Source organism: Dreissena polymorpha, chromosome 1 (genome assembly GCF_020536995.1).
Source record: "Dreissena polymorpha isolate Duluth1 chromosome 1, UMN_Dpol_1.0, whole genome shotgun sequence".
Taxonomy (NCBI): Eukaryota; Metazoa; Mollusca; class Bivalvia; order Myida; family Dreissenidae; genus Dreissena; species Dreissena polymorpha.
This window is the reverse complement of record NC_068355.1, coordinates 32,358,057-32,378,300: the sequence shown is the minus strand read 5'-3', so window position 1 is coordinate 32,378,300 and position 20,244 is coordinate 32,358,057. Positions and strand designations below refer to the sequence as shown.

Here is a 20,244-nt window from a genome sequence, read left to right as displayed (position 1 = left end):
CGCAAACTTTAACATAGATTTATCAATAATATGCATATTCTAAGTAACAAAAGGGCCATAATTCTTACAAAATGCTTGATACAGTTGTCTGCTCTTGTTTATAGGTTGGGGTCATGATTGTAAAGAAGTATGCAAAATATTAAAGCAATATGTCAAGAGACATAAGAAATATTTGGGGTAGTACGCAAACTTTAACATAGATTTATAAATAATATGCATATTGTAAGTGAAAAAAGGGCAATTATTCTTACAAAATGCTTGAAACAGATGTCTGCTCTTGTTAATAAATTGGGGTCATGTTGGTAAAGAAGTATGCAAAATATTAAAGCAATATGTGAAGGGACAATAAAATATTTGAGGTGGTAAGCAAACTTTAACATTTGCACGCTTACGCTGCAACCAGAACGGAAACGACGATGCCGGGGTGAGTAGGAAAGCTCCAATATATATATTTTATATATAATAGTCGAGCTAAAATTAGTGAAAATCTCTGACTCGGCCCCATCCTAACCCCCATTGGCCACTATCTCCTCCTACACTATTAGCACTAGAAGCTTGGAACTTAATCACATTGTAGGTATGAGTACATGTATGATAGTGCACTATTTGAAATTTTCATATGGCCCCTGGGTCAAAAGTTATGCCGCATGTTGTTAGTAAAATGAATGAAAATCTCTGACCCAGCCCCACCTCAACCCCCATAACTTTTGACCCAGGGATCAAATACAAATTCCAAATAGTGCACTGTCATATGCTCGTAGCTACCATATGTTTCAGTTTCAAAGTTCTAGTGCATATAGTGTAGGAGGAGATAGTGGCCAGGACAGACAGACGGGGGAGATAACCACATAATCCCCATGCTTCTAATGCGTGGGGATAATAACCAGCATTAGTGGACTTGTGTACCTCTTGTTATAATTTTGTTTACATTTTCTTCCTTATGTCTTTTTTAAATACAAAAATGACATTTTAAAATATGTGTCATTTGTAACTATAACAGTATTTGTGCAAGAGGGCTAAACTTTTACATATATTTGTACTGTCGTGTTAAGCTGCTCCATATTTTGGTTCATTTCCGTACGACAAAAAAAGAGTTATCGCCCCTTTTTTATTAAACACATGACATGTTTAAATTGTGTTGTGCGTAACTCAAACAATATAGCTAATTAAAAGAGGAATCATATGAACATATTGCCAAGAATGTCAACTTATGCATCTCAATATTTTGGTTAAGAGATTTTCTTCATAACCAGATCAATGGCCATTTTAGCAAAAAATATTGTCGTTTAATTGTGAGAAGCGTAAATACAAAAATTATTGTTGAAATAGGGTTCAATCTTAAGGAACATATTAAGCCTTACTTGCACATCTTCTTTGTTTATCATAATTGTTTAACATTTGTACAGTTTTAAGACAAATTATATTACATGGGTATACATGTACATGTACTTAAAGCATAATTCTATGTGTTTGTATTGTTTTCTACTTTAAGTATTTGCAATCTTAACCACACTATCCATAATCTCATATGCAATCAGATAAAATCAATGCTTCTCCACCCCACAAAAAGATGCTAAAGGCCCTTAGTATAATGCCCCTCACCAAAGACATATAGAAACTAATCTGTTATGTGTAGATTTTGTAATGTCTGTGTAGTAACTTTAATAGTTTTTATCTAGGTATTTTACTCCGCATGACAAACACTTTATGTGGTCAGAAACAGCATTAGAGCAAATACATGTTTTTACTATAAACATTAAACTCAACAAGATTACTGCCAAGCAATATGTGTCCCCTACTGGCCACAGCATTGTCAGAATTTTTCCACCATTGTCAGATTTTTTATATATTTGTTGCCATAGCAACCAGAATTTTTGATGCAGGAAGAAAATTAAAAATGACGTGCATAATTTCCATATTGCCATTTATCTATGTTTCAATTTTCATGAAAAAATATGAAGAACTTTTAAAGCTATTGCAGGATCCACCATTTTCAGAAATATTTCTATTTTCAGCAATATTTCTAGTGTATTTGTTGCAATAGCAACCAGAATTCTTGACGTACATGTTGGAACAAAATGAAATGACGTGCATAATCTCCATATTGCATTTGTCCACGTAAAAAGTTTCATGAAACAAGAGATGTGTTTGTCAGAAACACAATGCCCCCTAATGCGTCGCTTTCAAGCCATAAATTTGACATTTGACCTTGAAGGATGACCTTGACCTTTCACCACTCAAAACATGTAGCTCCATGAAATACAAATGCATGCCAAATATCAACTTGCTATCTTCAATATTAAAAAAGTTATGACCAAATTTTAACGAAGGTTAAAGTTTTAGGTAAGAAAAATACAATATTTGACCTTTGACCCTGAAGGTTGACCTTGACCTTGACTTTTCACCACTCAAAATGTGCAGCTCTGTGAGATACACATGCATGCCAAATATAAGTTGCTATCTTCCTGACTGACTGACTGACAAGACTGACTGACTGACAAGACTGACTGACTGACTGACTGACAAGACTGACAAGACTGACTGACAAGACTGACTGACTGACTGACTGACAAGACTGACTGACTGACTGACTGACTGACTGACTGACAAGACTGACTGACTGACTGACTGACTGACTGACTGACAAGACTGACTGACTGACCGACCGACCGACCGACTGACTGACAAGACTGACTGACTGACAAGACTGACTGACTGACTGACTGACAAGACTGACTGACTGACAAGACTGACTGACTGACTGACAAGACTGACTGACTGACAAGACTGACAAGACTGACTGACTGGCAAGACTGACTGACTGACAAGACTGACTGACAAGACTGACTGACAAGACTGACAAGACAGACAGACAGACAGACAGACAGACAAGTGTGACAGACTGATGGACTCACAGACTCACGGACACACAGAGGGCACACCATAATTAAGTCCCCTCTGATGTTAAACACCAAACATTAAACCCCAGACCCTTGTGGTTTCAGAGAATACAATTTTTAATGTTATTTACTATATCAGTCTAAATAAATCATTTGACCCATAGGCTTGGTAAGTTTTGACCCCAGACACATGATTTGAGCAAACTTTGAAGAGGGCTTCCATACTTTGTTACACACAAAAAGATGTATTTAGTTAACAATAAAGGTGTTAATACGTCTGATCACTTGAGGTGGAAAGTTTTGACCCCATCAACATGATTTGAAACAAACTGAGCAGAGAACCACTTTAAGTATTACATGCAAAATAACTACCAATCTAGGACCCTGTGGTTTCTGAGACGATTTGTTCAACATGTATATACTCACTGACAGATCAACAGACCAGAACAACCTCACAAAATGCTCACAACTCTTGTATACCTGACTAAAAAAAGTACATGATATTGGCTTACATGTTTCAGATATCTACTTTTTACAAAGTATTAATAATGTCCAGAAGAATCATTAGACCATTTAATTAACTTAGGTTCAGTTGTTCATGAAATTGTGTGCAAACGAACAATTTCATATAATATTGTCCTACTTATTGTTAACTAAACAGCAAAAACTCAATGAAATTTAATCAAAGCGGAATTTTTTTGCATGTGTGCGTGTCCCTTTATGATATATTTTAACTGTTTGATAATAGGTTAACTTGTCAACCCTTTAAAAAGATTTCAACTGTTTTGTCAATTCTGATCATTATTTTCTGAGAACTAACCTAGAAACTAGTTACCCGAGTCAAACAGACAAAAGGATGGGCAGACGAGCATGGAGTATGACAGATATAATAAGCAGAGAATCTTGATTTGCACACAAGTTAACTCAATTCCATCAAACTGGAAATCAAACTTTATATTGATTATCAATAAAGTGATACATTAAGCTCCCACCCGGTTGGAGAACATAAAATATATACATTGATAAAAAGGTTTATTGTTTAATATAAGATGCAGCCTGAAAGCCAAGTCTGCGGACAGGTCATTAAGTAAATGTATGTAAGTTTGTTCTATCTGCAAACATGTTATAAATCAAAGTCGATATTAGTAGACTGATTTTGTTCATTTATAGTTAAGGATAACATTAGAATGGGACAATGATTTAGGTTTTCTTGAATTAAGTTATTGAAGATTTGATTTACATCTGTATAGTTATTATTTAATTGAATTTAAAAATGGCATTATATAATAAACATCTTTTTCAAACAGTAAGTAAATTAAAAGCTGACCAACAAATAACACGCATGTAATGATTAGGAAATAAAAATAAAGCAACTGCTAACAATAATCTCAATGACTAATTATGGACGATAGTAATTTCATCATACAATACCATTATTTAAAATACTGATTAACAACATCTAAATTAAATTAATTAATTAAATCAGGTACCTGTGATTAAGCTCAACAGATCTGGAGCAGCACAACTCACTATGGCTATTACACAATATTGTTAATTTTACATTTTTGTGTGAATGTCTTGAAATTGCAGATGTCGCCATTTTGATAATTCACTTTCAACAAACAAGATTTTACAATCTTAAATCAATTGTAACATTTATGTACAAGCATGTGTACAATAAATATCACAGAAAACACACACACAATGTTATTAAAAACAGGCAAGTAATACTAAATTTCCAACTGAACAGCAACCAAGTTTACCGTCAAATGGCACTTGTATGATAGGAGTAAACAGTGTAACTATGTACACTGTCACCTGACTATTGGGTAATGTGTGTATTGATTACTTTAAACTGCACAAAACAAGGCTTTGTAGATAAACACTTTAAACCAGATTATTTAACACACCACACTTTTAATTGTTCTAATAAATGACATGTTATGAACATGTAATTATAATGATAATAAAGTAGGTTCTTACATAAACCATTTTTATTATAATACATCAGATCCTTTTCCTCAAACATCAGAGGGCTGTCGTCGAACGTTTGAAAGTGGTCAGGCTCTAAGTGCCTTAGGCCTGCAAGCGCCAAAGGCGTGAAGTTACTAGGAGAGGGGGGGGCATGACCCCCCCCCCCCCGCCCCTGGAAACATTTTTTAACCAAAAAAGCTGCATCGTTGCATCGTGACATCTGGGAGGCTTTGAGGCCAAAGTGCACGATATTACTAAGTTACACAGCGACGCACCAGGCTCAATATCATTTGCAAATGCGATAAACTATGGAAAATAGTTTGAAAACAGTTTGTTAATTTGCTAAGTTGTAGTGCTGTAACACCTTTAAAAGTTTCCAAATACACCGCTGTGCCTTTATTCTCGAGCAAAAAACTCCTCTGCAATTTTAGCTAAGTCAAGAGTGTCCGTTCTTTGCTTATGAACGTGCAGTCATAAGGTTGTTGGGTCTAGTTTGAGACAGTGTGCTTTAAGGCTCTATAAAGGTGACAAATCCAATTGTTTTGCATATCAACTGGTCTGATTTTTACCAGATTTCAGTTACTCTTGCATAAAAACTGCTAATAAAACAGCGGTTTTAATCCGTGTTAAAACCGTGTTAAACCCTGCGGTATTGGCACCGGGTTAAAGCGTGTCTTTTAAACACACTTTTTGCTTACCGACTTGGTTTTTTGTAGGTAAAACCTGGATTTCACTCACATAAACCAACACGCTTATACCTTCTTATACCAACTTAAACCAACTAAAACTAACTTAAACCAACTTAAGTGGGTTAAAAGTGAGTGTGTTTTCCTTCTCTATGTTGGCTTTTAAACCCGCTTCTACACATCAAGTCGGTTTTTCCTGTTCTTAAGCGAGTTAAAAGTGGGGTTTTGTTTGAGTGTTAAGTGAGCTAAATGTGTGCTTAACTTAGATTAAACGCAGTTAAAACACACTTTAAAACCGAGTTTTACCAACTTAAGTTGGTTAAAAGTTAGTGTGTTTTCCTTCTTTATGTTGGCTTTTACACCCGCTTCTACACATCAAGTCGGTTTTTCCTGTTCTTAAGCGAGTTAAAAGTGGGTTTTTATTTGAGCATTAAGTGAGCTAAATGTATGCTTTTCACAGATTAAACGCAGTTAAAACTAGCTTTAAAACCTGTTAAATGCTCAGTAAAAACCCACTTTTCACCCACTTGAAAACTGAAAAACTTTTTTATGATAAGAACAAAAATATCATAAATTAAATTCTAATTACTTTTTTAAATGATAAAACATAAAACTTTACATATATATCCATATACACAGCATGATAAAACTATTTTGACAGACATGGCATTGTTATAATAAAATATAATAGTGTTATAACATAACATTGAACACAAAGAAAGAACTGAAAAAAGTAAGATTGTATGGAATAAATACAAACAAGAGATGTGTTTGTCAGAAACACAATGCCCCCTACTGCGCTGCTTTGAAATAAAATTTATCATTTGGCAGGTATAGAAATTATCTCTCTTTGCTTATTATGCCCCCCTTCAAAAGAGGGGGTATATTGCTTTGCTCATGTCGGTCGGTCGGTCCGTCCGTCCACCAGGTGGTTTCCGGATGATAACTCAAGAACGCTTGGGTCTAGGATCATGAAACGTCATAGGTACATTGATCATGACTCGCAGATGACCCCTATTGATTTTGAGGTCACTAGGTCAAAGGTCAAGGTCACGGTGACCCGAAATAGTAAAACGGTTTCCGGATGATAACTCAAGAACGCATACGCCTAGGATCATGAAACTTCATGGGTAGATTGATCATGACTCGCAGATGACCCCTATTAATTTTGAGGTCACTAGGTCAAAGGTCAAGGTCATGGTTAACCGAAATAATAAAATGGTTTTCGGATGATAACTCAAGAACTCGTGCGCCTAAGATCATGAAACTTCATAGGTAGATTGATCATGACTTGCAGATGACCCCTATTGATTTTCAGGTCACTAGGTCAAAGGTCAAGGTCACAGTGACAAAAATCGTAGTCACACAATGGCTGCCACTACAACGGACAGCCCATATGGGGGGCATGCATGTTTTACAAACAGCCCTTGTTTCTTCCATTGGATTTTGACCTCTGACCTTGAAGGATGACCTAGACCTTGCACCACTCAAAATGTGCAGCTCAATGAGATACACATGCATGCTAAATATCAAGTTGCTTTCTTCAATATTGCAAAAGTTATGACCAATGCTAAAGTTTTTGGACGGATAGACAGACAGACGGACAGTTCAACTGCTATATGAGACCCTACCGGGAGCATAAAAATAAGTTAATGTTGTTGAAACAGGTGCAAATCTATATAACAAAGTGAAAACAATGGTTAAATAATCATTTTAACAGCACATTTTATTTACAAAGACTTCAGTCTACTTGTGCATCAGCCGCAGATGCCTTAAACAACCTCTCATCTTTTCTTCAACATCAACCAGAGGCTTGTCAAAGGTTTTGGCTATGACATCTGAAAAATATAATAGACTATTCATTTTAAAAACATGCAAAAAAAACAACAAAATCTGTTCTTAAATAGAAAATACTCTAGCCAGAAAAAGAGGTTAAATATTTGCATATTAAGGAAGTCAATACAAATGAGTTTATTACTGATTGTCCTGGAGACAGTGACTAGAGACACGGACAAAGTTTTTCAATCCCTGTCTTCATAAATAAAAAAAAAACTATTGTTAACTGTCACTTGGATTATAAAAACTCTCCCTTTTCACAAATGATGTAATAAAATGATCATTTATGCGACTGTAAACAGTAAGTGATCGGAAAAATGTTTGTAGAATGTGTATTGAATTTCTATATGGATAACTGGTACTTCAAATTTTTATGATGAAGAAAAAGTACCAATGATTGCATTTCTCTCAGCAGCGGGGAGGCTTGGTCTTGGTGACCCAGTTGTAGTTGTTGCTCCCTTCATGGAGCAAGTCACAAGCTGGTGGAAAGTGAATAGTCGGCACATGGTCTGTGCGATGGCCATCACCTCCCTGGTTTCATGCTGGATTTCAGCTTAAATGATACTCTGGAACCAAAAAAAGAAAAGGAGTTTTGACAAAATATTTACAATTGGTAATTTTCCAAGGCTTGTAATTTACTTTCATCACATTACAAACTCTAAAAATATTTGTCACATTGGTCAGAATTGTGACGCTTTTAAAATGCAATAACCTGTATAGTTTTACCTCTCAACAAATCCAGCTTTCTTGTTCAAGGACAGGGCGAGGTTTGCCCACTTCAGTTCCCCTCAAGTTGGCCAGCTCGTGCAGGGTAAAAGCCTGGTGTAAAAGTCCATACATCAGGTAGTATGATTACCCCTTTTGCTCTTGGGGCAAGAGTTTAACCTTCAAAATTAAAATATGAGGGAAAGAAATCTGTTCAGTAATAACCAGAAATATCTATAAATAACAATAAAGATGACAATAATCATAAAACACAACCACATTAATTCACTGTACACAACATTTACACTTTGTCATGTGTATGTTCATCTATTTTTGCTTCAAATTGTGTTGTTTTTCCTTTAAGTTGCAATACATTAACTTATCAATTTACATTTCCCAGTGACAATACATAAACATAATAATGATCATAATTAATTCAGTAAACTAAATAAAAAAAAGGATGAAGAAATGACAATACAAACCTGTTAAAACTGTTCTTCAGTGTTCCAAAAAAAAAACAGTTGAACTTCTTTTCCAACAAACTTATTGTTGATTTCCAAATTGTAGTAAAATACACATTGTTTTCATCACACAATACTTCATGCTGACAGTATTTCAATACATTTTACAGAACAATTATAAGTCTTAATGTTAATTTAATTTAGCTCAATTCAATTGCTGAAACTAGCTTGTTTTTCAAAAGTTGTTGTTTTCAAATAATTTCCTGTGCAAAAAATTGAACCAATCAAAAGTCTTATACCTCATTCCAGCCTAATGTCTGGGCAAACCCTATCAGTAGCCTTATCTGCCCCTCATAATCAGTACCCTGTTTAGCTCTGAATGCCTGACAGATTGTTATCTGTTTATTGTTAGTGATGTGAAAAGGGGTGTTTTTAGGTATTGTCTTGTTATTTTGTTGACTGTTTATGTAACACAGGTCATGTTTGGCATCTTATTATTTTATTGCAAATTAAGAAAATGGATATAATGCTATCATATGAAAATATCAAAATCTTGCATAACTTATGTACACAAATTAATAGATTATTTCCAAAATAATGTTTCCAATACCATAATTATTTAAATATGCAGATTTAACAAGTAAATACTGTTTTAAACAAATATAAACAATCATATAAGATTGTTTTAAAATTAAAAAAAATAAAATAATTTTAAGACATAATACAATCATAAGATGTTGTTTATAATAAAAACAAATATAAAGAAAAAATCAAAGCAAAACACAAACTCTTTCATTTTCAGGTATAAAACTAAGTTTTATCATTTTTATAGTTTTTGGCAGTGATACTTGTTGTCCATCTGTGAACCTGTGATGTTCTGAAAGAGCCATTTTCATCCAATATTCACTAAAAAATTATGGGGAGCACACACATTTACAATAGGGACAATGGCAAACAAGCTGTAAAAAAGCCCCTTTACAATTGACTTGTATTATATATGGCTATAAACATGAAACAAAGACCTAGTTGAAGAATTATTGTTTCATTGATGAGTATTATTTGAAAACAAAATACCAACTTATTGAAAAGTGTGTTAAAGTGAGTCTTTTAGCCTGGTTTCAGCTCTCAAATTATTTACAAAAAGACCAATTTAAACTCGCTTAAACCCACTTCTGTTTAAAAAGGATCAACTTCTGTTGTAAAAGACTCGCTTATAAAACAAAAAGACACACTTAAACACACATAAACCAACTCATAAATAAAAAGGCTCACTTTTGACACACAAAAAACTGACTCCTTACAGAAAAAACTCGCTTAAACACACATCTTCTTAAAATAACCAACTTTAAACTCAGTTAAGCACAGTTTAGCGCACATAAAACTCGCTTTTAATAGCAAAAACCAACTTCCGCTGAGAAAAACTCAGAAAAAACACAGTTTTATGTTGGTTTAAGTGTGTTTTGGTATGAAAGTGGGTTATTTTTTTGACAAGGGTAGGTACAATGTTGTCAAGAATTATGGAAGATTAAACTGTTTCATAATTGGAAGAAATGTTTACATTTTTGCAACTAACGTGATGTGTAGCCTCAGAGCGGTGACATATGCTAAAAATAGCCGAAAGAAAATTGAATTTTAATTCTATTTTAAACAACTTTTAACCAGCAGAAAGTAACTTATTAGATCACTACAAACGTTTTAACCATTAAGAAAAGACCTACTTTGTGAATGATACCGGAAAACGTTGAAAATCATCGTTATATTTTTGGTCACCTGAGTCACTTTCGCTTTCTCTTTTCCGAGTAAACAGCGATGTAAATAAACTGATTGTTTGTAAACACAATTGACTTGGAGGACACTTTATTTTGAGCTCAAAACAAGTTGTATTTTTCATTTTTTATTGTAGTGTCCAATAGCATATATATATTGTTTTTTGATAACCTTTATGAATAAAATATGATAAAAATATTGTAAAATCGGCAAAAAATTACGGATCTTCACCTTTATAGAGCCTTTAATAAGATATGTCCTAATTCGCCGAAGCGCAGAGAACGTCCTCTTGCTTGTGGCATTTGTAGCTGGCATTGTCAGTAAGATTCGTGTATATATATATACCATATGGCCATCTTAGGTGTGTACCTTCTGTGGTAATAACTGCCAATGTTAGGATTCATTATTTGCAGTATAATATAAGATTAATTCTAAGAAGACATGGGCTGATTTGATTTATAAAAAGATAGGAATGTCCCGAATTGGCTTCCGTAGTTTCATATTTTGAGCAGAGGGACACCATGATATCGCCCTTTTTTCTTTTCATTCCTTTTTTAATTTGAAAAAACAGGGTCAAATGATTCTGATACAAGATCTGTTTCGTACCTTCAATTGAACGTCAGGCAGAAATCAACATCTTATGGTACAATATTGCATTTCTTACATGTATGTTCAGCTATAAGTATGGGTTTCTTGGACTATTCATTTCCTTAAATATGTGAACGAAGGGTATATAGCATTTTTCGTGTATTTTTATTATTGCAACATAGCGAATGTAATCATTTTACTTACTTTGATGTATTTCCTCATCCTGTACCATCGTTTGTACCATCGGAAAACAACAAAGTTAGAAAACGGATAGAACTACCAGGATTTTATCACCTTTGCATCAGTTTTGTTTTGAAAATCAGCGTTTTTCTTAAATAAGGAAGCATGATAAAATATAATATAATATAATATTTCACGTTACAAAACAAGGAACCAGTATTGAAACCCCCAAATTCTAGCACAAATTACTATTGACGGGTGATCACTCTAAACATCAAAATCAGACCTCCGATATCAACTGTGATAGTACATCGGCTATCTCTGGAATCCTCCGGAATGCAGTGAAATTATGGATGTTAAATTAAAGGGTAACTCTTATTCTCCAAAGTGTGCATTAGCAAAGGAAAAGACAGTTACACATTCAGCCTCCTTATGTAATCCTATATGGCAGTAATACCAATAAATCAGTATTATTTGAACTTGATTTTAAATATACATCAGAATCCAATGAAGCCATAGCTTGTGAATTGATATTATTATGTGATAGAGTATTCTATTTTATAATCAGTTATTCAGGAAGTATATGCAAATATGAAGTCTACAGTACATATCAAACTTAAAATTGTATAAATTACTTTTTAATAAGCTAATTGATCCCCGCTGAGATGTAAACCTTGAATCATGTTTGACCATGTTTAACCATGGTTGATTGTGCCATTGGCTTTGACTCTGGTCGATCATGACTACATGTATGATCAGCAATCATTGGACATTGGTCTGACTGTGTTAAAAAGAACATGTTTTCAGAATCATGAAATATTGTTAGTTTAAACAAGGGCTGTTTGTAAAACATGCATGCCCCCCATATGGGCTATCCGTTGTAATGGCAGCCATTGTGTGAATACGTTTTTTTTCACTGTGACCTTGACCTTTGACCTGAAAATCAATAGGGGTAATCTGCGAGTCATGATCAATGTACCTTTGAAGTGTCATGATCCTACAAAAAAGAGTTCTTGAGTTATCATCCAGAAACAATTTTACTGTTTCGGGTCACTGTGACCTTGACCTTTAACCTAGTGACCTGAAAATCAATATGGATCATCTGCGAGTCATGATCAATGTACCTATGAAGTTTCATGATCCTAGGCGTAAGCGTTCTTGAGTTATCATCCGGAAACCATTTTACTATTTCGGGTCACCGTGACCTTGACTTTTGACCTAGTGACCTCAAAATCAATAAGAGTCATCTGCGAGTCATGATCAATCTACCTATGAAGTTTCATAATCCTAGGAGTATGCGTTCTTGAGTTATCATCCGAAACCCATTTTACTATTTCAGTTCACCTTGACCTTTGACCTAGTGACCTCAAAATGAATAGGGGTCATCTGCGAGTCATGATCAATCTACCCATGAAGTTTCATGATCCTAGGCATATGCGTTCTTGAGTTATCATCCGAAAACCATTTTACTATTTCGGGTCACCGTGACCTTGACCTTTGACCTAGTGACCTCAAAATCAATAGGAGTCATCAGCCAGTCATGATCAATCTACCTATGAAGTTTCATAATCCTAGGAGTATGCGTTCTTGAGTTATCATCCGAAAATCATTTTACTATTTCGGGCCACTGTGACCTTTGACCTTTGACCTTGTGACCTCAAAGTCGATAGGGGCCATCTGCGAGTCATGATCAATCTACCTATGAAGTTTCATGATCCTAGGCGTATGCATTCTTGAGTTATCATCCAAAAATCATTTTACTATTTCGGGTCACCGTGATCTTGATCTTGACCTAGTGACCTCAAAAGCAATAGGGGTCATCTGTGAGTCATGATCTATCAAACCATAAAGTTTCATGATCCTAGGCTTATGCGTTCTTGAGCTATCATCAGGAAACCATTTTACTATTTCGGGTCACCGTGACCGTGACCTTTGACCTAGTGACATCAAAATCAATAGGGGTCATCTGCGAGTCATGATCAATCTACCTATGATGTTTAATGATCCTAGGTGTATGCGTTCTTGATTTATCATCCGGAAACCATTTTACTATTTCAGGTCACCATGACCTTGACCTTTGACCTAGTGACCTCAAAATCAATAGGGGTCATCTGCATGTCATGATCAACGTACCTATGAAGTTTCATGATCCTAGGCCCAAGCGTTCTTGAGTTATCATCGGAAACCACCTGGTGGACGGACCGACAGACTGTCCGACAGACCGACATGTGCAAAGCAATATACCCCCTCTTCTTCGAAGGGGGGCATAAAAATTGTCAAATTCAAGTTTATAAACATTGAAATTCGTTGTATAACTAGTGTCTGGTTCTAACTTTGTAAGCAATTATGTAATATTTTAATCATCGTTTATAGTCTTTGTTTGACCATGATTGGAGGTCAACAGCAATTTCTATCTAATAAATCACTGTCTGTTTGATAAATATTACACATTTTGATGTAAAAACAAGATGCTTAAGCTTTTATTACTTAACATGTAATAAAGTAAAAGTTTCTCAGCAGGTTCATGTTGTTGTTTATCATGTAACGGATGTTTTGTCCCTTACTGACAATGATTCATGGTCAGAAGGCATCTTGTCTCTGTCAGTCCATTATTCATAGTCAACAACACACTAACAAAATCTTAGATAATACTTTATATTAAAGTCAGACAATGAATCATGGACACAATTTAGTTTTGTGACCATGATTAACAAATAATCAAACACATATACATTGAATAATACACAAACTTATGTCAGAAACTGACATTACTAAAACACATTGTGCCTTGACATTGAACACATGAAGACGTGGATTACATCGCTGGTGTAAAATGTGTTTTAGGATCAGTTTGGAATAATAGTTTGACAGAAAAAGTGTGAAATATATGGACATAAATAGCGGGTAAACAACTTATTTATTCTCTTTTATCAATAAAGCAATTAATATTGATAGAAAACGTCAAACTTTAAAAATGAAATAAAGTAATCACGAGGAATGGGCGACGCCATTGTAAATTTCACGGACATGCGATTCATGTGATTCACGAGGTGAACTATGTAAACAATCACACGTTGATATTCAAAATATACTACTCAAAACAAGTATGCCTTAGTTACTGATATAAACGATTTATGTGAACAACAATCGGAGTTTGAACCAGAAAGCAATTTTTATGCAGTAAGCTAAATATTTTATTCATAATTCAAAAAGAAAAACACTACAGACATGGAAAAGGACAGTAAAGACGTGAAAGCCGGTGATAAAAGAACCAGAGACAATGTGAGCAGCGTGAGTGACAATAGCATGTGTGAGCAAGTAAGTGTAAGGCAAAAGAAAAAGAAACAGAAGAACGTTAATAAAGTTAAAAGCGATGACGACGATACAGACATAGAAATTGCTACAGAACTAAAAAGCATTAATGAAAAACTGAAAAACGTCATTACCAAGGACAGCAAAGAACTTAAGGATCTAGTTAAAGAGATAGTCATTCAGCTGAAGGAAGAACTGTTTAGTACATTTATACAAAGATTAGATAAAATGGAGGGAGAACTGTTTGATAATGACATTGAAAACAACAAGAAGACCAAACAAATAGACGACTTACGCGGGGAGCTACAAGAACAAAAAGAAGAAAATGAACGCCTAAAAAAAGCCTTGAAAAACAACGAGTATGCAAACCAACTCCACATAAATGAACTTGAGCAATATAGCAGAAGGAACAACATACGGATAGAGGGGATAGAAGACAGCGAAAGAGAGGATTATATAGAAACGACAGAAAAGGTGATAAACACTCTGAACGCCCACATTCCAGATTTGAATTTATCAAAGATTGACATCGACATAAGTCATCGGATTGGTCCTTTTCAGCGACAGAAAAAAAGGCCTATAATAGTAAAGATGGTTTCTCGAATGAGAAGACACCAAATTATGCAGGCGGCGAAACTACTACGCAAGAAAGCACAACCAGTCTACGTAAATGACCATCTGACCAAGCTCAACGCGGAAGTCTTCGCAAGTGTAAGAAGGAAGCAGTCAGACATTGTCAAATCAACATGGACACGTGAGGGAGCCATCTTTTACAGGGATGTCAATGAACAGACACACAAAGTCAACACAGAACAATATCGTTTCTGGTTGGACCTTCCCTGGCCAAACTGAGAACGCAAAGTGTTAACAGAACCTTTTCTTTTTTATACACTATCAGAAACACAGTGTGTTTGTTTTCGGGGGATCTTGCAACCACAGGTAAATTAAACAAACCACGGAAACCACGAGGAAACTTCCCGAAGCAGAGACGTTAGTTTTGACAGTGCGGTGATAAATACTATAGAATTAAGAAGCAATTAAATATTTATAACATAGTTTGGGCTACTTAAATTATTTAAACTTATTTGTTAAGCAGGTGTTTATATTTTATATAAATAATTAATATATCGTTTAATCATTTGTATCTAGCTTAACATACCAAACACATAAATGACCACATAAAGGACATACATTCGTGATAATGATCATCTAATCGTTTTTTTTTTTATAACTTGAGCATCAAACCATTTAAACGAGCCATCGGTTTAAAAAATGAGAAAATCAGAGAGAACGCATGCTTTCATAAATAAAATAGACCAACTCTTAACTGCAACATGTTATTTTAGTAAATTTGTTGATGCCTTTCTTCATTTGTAATTGTCGCTTTTATTGTAAAAAGTAAATGCACAAGTTTGTGATTATGATATAGAAATACTTAAGATATAAAAACTTCTAATGCATGTATAAATGTTGTTGCTGCGGTTGTTAATAACATTTGTTTTCTTATAGAAAAACTATATATTTCAAATAGATTTTGTTATTTGCAGAGCATAGGTCAGAATAAATGTGTACTACATATATATAACTAAACCCGCTTAAAATGTGTACCTTTAAAAGTTTAACGAGCAATCCGATTAAGATTGTATTGTTAGCAGTTGTTGTTTGCTTTTTTTTGTTTTTTTTTTCCTAAAAATAGCTTAACTATATCTGAAGCGAATGTATCAACTCAGACTTTGTGAATATTTAAGGACTATATATAGGCACACCTCTTTGCTGTCTCGTTTTGTATGTGTTTTATTTTAATTGTGATTGTTATAACACAATATTGTTTGTTTGTTTTGTTTGTTTTTTTAAAGATTATTTTTATGTGGATCTACAGTTTTTCGAGTCCAATTTAAATTTGAAATGTTTTATGAAGTGAAACATTATAAGATAAATAAGATATTTTTGGAGATGAAAAATATAATTGTGTGTATGCATGTTATGATAAGAGGAGTCAAACACACACACTCACACATGCACACGCGCACAGGACGCATAAACGCTAAAAACTGTTTTGTAGCATACATAGACACATCTTCTTATAACTTGCCATTATGGCTGTCTAAACTTTTGTTTTCGTGTTTTAGACGGCCAAACAGTGGCAGCTTTAAATAAAAATACAAGGTTAAATAATGTTTTTTCTGTAACCGTTAAAGCAATCTAGCTTCCACTAGGTGGCTAAAATTAACGGCACTGTTCTTAGAGATAAAAAGTTCAGCACACTTGCACATAAGAACACAGACACAAAGGCATACACGCACACGCACACACACACACACACGCACGCACGCACGCACGCACGCACGCACGCACGCACGCACGCACGCACACACACACACACACACACACACACACACACACACACACACGCGCACACACTCGCACACACACACACACACACACACACACGCACGCACGCACGCACGCACGCACGCACGCACGCACGCACGCACGCACGCACGCACGCACGCACGCACGCACGCACGCACGCACGCACGCACGCACGCACGCACGCACGCACGCACGCACGCACGCACGCACGCACGCACGCACGCATGCACGCACGCACGCACGCGCGCGCGCACGCACACACACACATACACACACACACACACACACACACACACATACACACACACACACACACACGCACACACGCACGCACACACACACGCACACATGCACGCACGCACAAACGCACAAACGCACGCACGCACGCACAAAGAGAGTACGCATACTTTTATAAATGAAAAAGACCAACTCTTAACTGCAACACGTTATTTTAGTAAATATGTTGATGTCTTTCTTCATTCGTAATTGTCGCCTTTATTGTAAAAAGTAAATGCACAAGTTTGGGATTATGATATAGAAATACTTAAGATATGAAAACTTCTAATGTATGTATAAATCTTGTTGCTGCTGTTTTTAATAACATTTGTTTTCTTTTAGAAAAACTAGATACTTTGTTATAGATCTTGTTATTTGCAGTGCATAGGTCAGAATAAATGTGTACTACATATATATAACTAAAACCTCTTAAAATGTGTACCTTCTAAAGTTTAACGAGTAATCCGATTAAGATTGTATTGTTAGCAGTTGTTGTTTTTTTTTTGTATTTTTTTTCCCTAAAAATAGCTTTACTATATCTGAAGCGAATGTATTACTCAGACTTTGTGAATATTTAAGGACTGTATATAGGCACATCTCTTTGCTGTCTCGTCTTGTATATGTTTTATTTTACTTGTGATTGTTATAACACAATATTGTTTGTTTGTTTTTTGTTCTTTTATGAAGATTATTTTTATGTGGATCTACAGTTTTTCGAGTTCAATTTAAATATGAAATGTTTTATGAAGTGAAACATTACAAGATAAATAAGATATTTTTGGAGATGAGGAATAGAATTGTGTGTATGCATGTTATGATAAGAGGAGTCAAACACACACACACTCACACACGCACACGCGCACAAGACGCATACACGCTAAAACTGTTTTGTAGCATACATAGACACATCTTCTTATAATTTGCCATAATGGCTGTCTAAACTTTAGTTCTCGTGTTTTAGACGACCAAACAGGGGCAGCTTTAAATAAATACACAAGGTTAAATAATGCTTTTTCTGTAACCGTTTGGCAATCTAGCTTCCACTAGGGGGCTAAAATTAACGGGACTGTTCTTAGATATTAAGTTCAGCACACTTGCACATAAGAACACGGACACAAAAGCATACACACGCACATACACATGCACACACACACGCACGCACGCACGCACGCACAAACGCACGCGCACACACATACTCGCTCTAATTAGTTTATTTAGTTTAGTCCGAGTGTATTAGTTCATATGTTTATTGAATGTGTCTGTTATACAATTTTTGTATATTTATTTTTTTATGGCAAAACCCTTCCCTTTTTGTTATTGTAAACAGTTTTATTTATCATGTGTACCTGTTGCTTTTCGGGATGTAACCAAAACTTTTATTTTAAGGGTCGAGTTACAAATACTTATAACACAGTGTCGTTGAAAAGATGAGAACGACGAATACATTTTTTTTTTTTTTTTAAATGACAGTCGAAATATGTAGTTATAACACAAAAGGGTTAGCATCATCAGCAAAACGTACCATTATGTTTCAATGGCTTAAGGAAAACAAATTTAAAATATGCTTTCTTCAAGAACTACACTGTAACGCAGATGTAGATAACACACCTTGGGGTAATCAATGGGGAGGAGACCTTTTCTTGAGCGGAAATAGTTCTAACTCTCTAGGCATTGGCATTTTTATCAAGAAAGATTTAGACTTTAAATATAACATTTTAGAATATGAGGAAATTATAATAGGCAGGCTACAATTATTGAAAATAGAAATACAAGGGAAACTAATTGTTTTGTTTAATATTTATGGTCCAAACACGGATAATACGGATTTTTTTAACACTTTGGATATACATATACAGAAATATAATGATCATTCACTAATCCTTGGTGGGGATTTTAACACTGTTATTAACTATAAGTTAGATAAACTAAACGGTCGATCAGATACAAATAAAAAATGTAACGAAAAAATAAAAGAAATAATAGAAAACAATGACCTATGTGATATATGGCGTTTAAAAAATCCACATAAAAAAGTTTACACATGGCATTCAAACACTCGACCGCCTATATTTTGTCGCTTAGATTATTTTTTAATATCTCAGGACATTATAAATTGTCTCGCAGATTGCAACATTTCCACAGGGTTCAAATCGGACCACTCAATAATATCAATTAAATTAAATCTACATGTATATTGCAGAGGTCCAGGATACTTTAAAATAAATAATTCATATTTATTGGAACAAGAATATCAAAGTTGTATCCGGGCGTCTATATCGGAAATCGCAAACATCAATCGCGAAGCTAATCCAAATACTTTGTGGGAAATAATTAAAGGAAGCATTCGAGACGAGACAATTAAATATGCCAGCAAAATAAATAAGAAGAAAAAGGAACAGGAAGAAACACTTAAATCGAAAATTACAGAGCTAGAACAACAACTTATAATAAATAGCAATGATTTAGATAAATGCAAACAACTGATCGACTCAAAAAGTGAATTAAATAATCTAATTGAAAATAATATAAAAGGAATACTGCTACGAGCTAAGGCACAGTGGATTGAAGGCTCCGAAAAAAACACAAAATATTTTGCAAATCTGGAAAAAAAACGAGCAGAAGCCAAAAGTATACAACAACTCAAAACTAAAAATAATAGCATAATACAAGACCAAAAAGACATACTAAATCACACAGCAAACTTTTATAAAGATCTTTATAAAAAGGACACCAATATAGAAAAAAACAATTATGAACGTTTCTTTACGAATATATGCAATAAGATAAGTCCAGAACAAACGCAAAATGAACAAAAGTATCTATCACAGCATGAATGCGCTAAAGCATTGTTAGACATGAAGAACAATAAAAGTCCAGGATCTGATGGTATCTCTGCAGAATTTTATAAAATATTTTGGACAGATATTAAGGAATATGTTGTTAATTCTCTTAATTACTCTTTAGACACAAATAACCTTTCAGAACTGCAAAAACAAAGCATAATTACTTTACTACCCAAGACCGGAAAAGACACCCTTTTGATCGATAACTGGAGGCCTGTCTCACTTCTTAATGTGGATTACAAAATAGCTACAAAAGCCATTGCCAATCGCATAAAACCTTTCTTAAATCACATAATTAGTACAAACCAAACCGGCTTTATCAAAGGGAGGTACATTGGCGAAA

General features: G+C 34.7%; 1 protein-coding gene and 1 long non-coding RNA gene across 2 annotated transcripts; one reads left to right on the top strand and one right to left on the bottom strand.

The window, feature by feature from the left end:
- Positions 1 to 6,392: 6,392 nt before the first annotated feature.
- On the bottom strand, positions 6,393 to 8,565 carry LOC127873553 (uncharacterized). Its single transcript, XR_008046385.1, has 3 exons — positions 8,123 to 8,565; positions 7,788 to 7,962; positions 6,393 to 7,398 (listed from the first exon to the last, which is right to left on the bottom strand). It is a non-coding gene; the product is annotated as an uncharacterized LOC127873553 (long non-coding RNA).
- A 5,760-nt stretch (positions 8,566 to 14,325) lies between these two features.
- On the top strand, positions 14,326 to 15,261 carry LOC127865790 (myosin-6-like). Its single transcript, XM_052405800.1, has one exon. It carries the CDS (start codon positions 14,326 to 14,328, stop codon positions 15,259 to 15,261), a length of 936 nt encoding a protein of 311 aa, XP_052261760.1.
- The last annotated feature ends 4,983 nt before the right edge of the window (positions 15,262 to 20,244 follow it).

Excerpts from the sequence above, each read along its gene's own strand:
- LOC127865790 (XM_052405800.1), top strand. The coding sequence starts at position 14,326 with ATGGAAAAGGACAGTAAAGACGTGAAAGCCGGTGATAAAAGAACCAGA.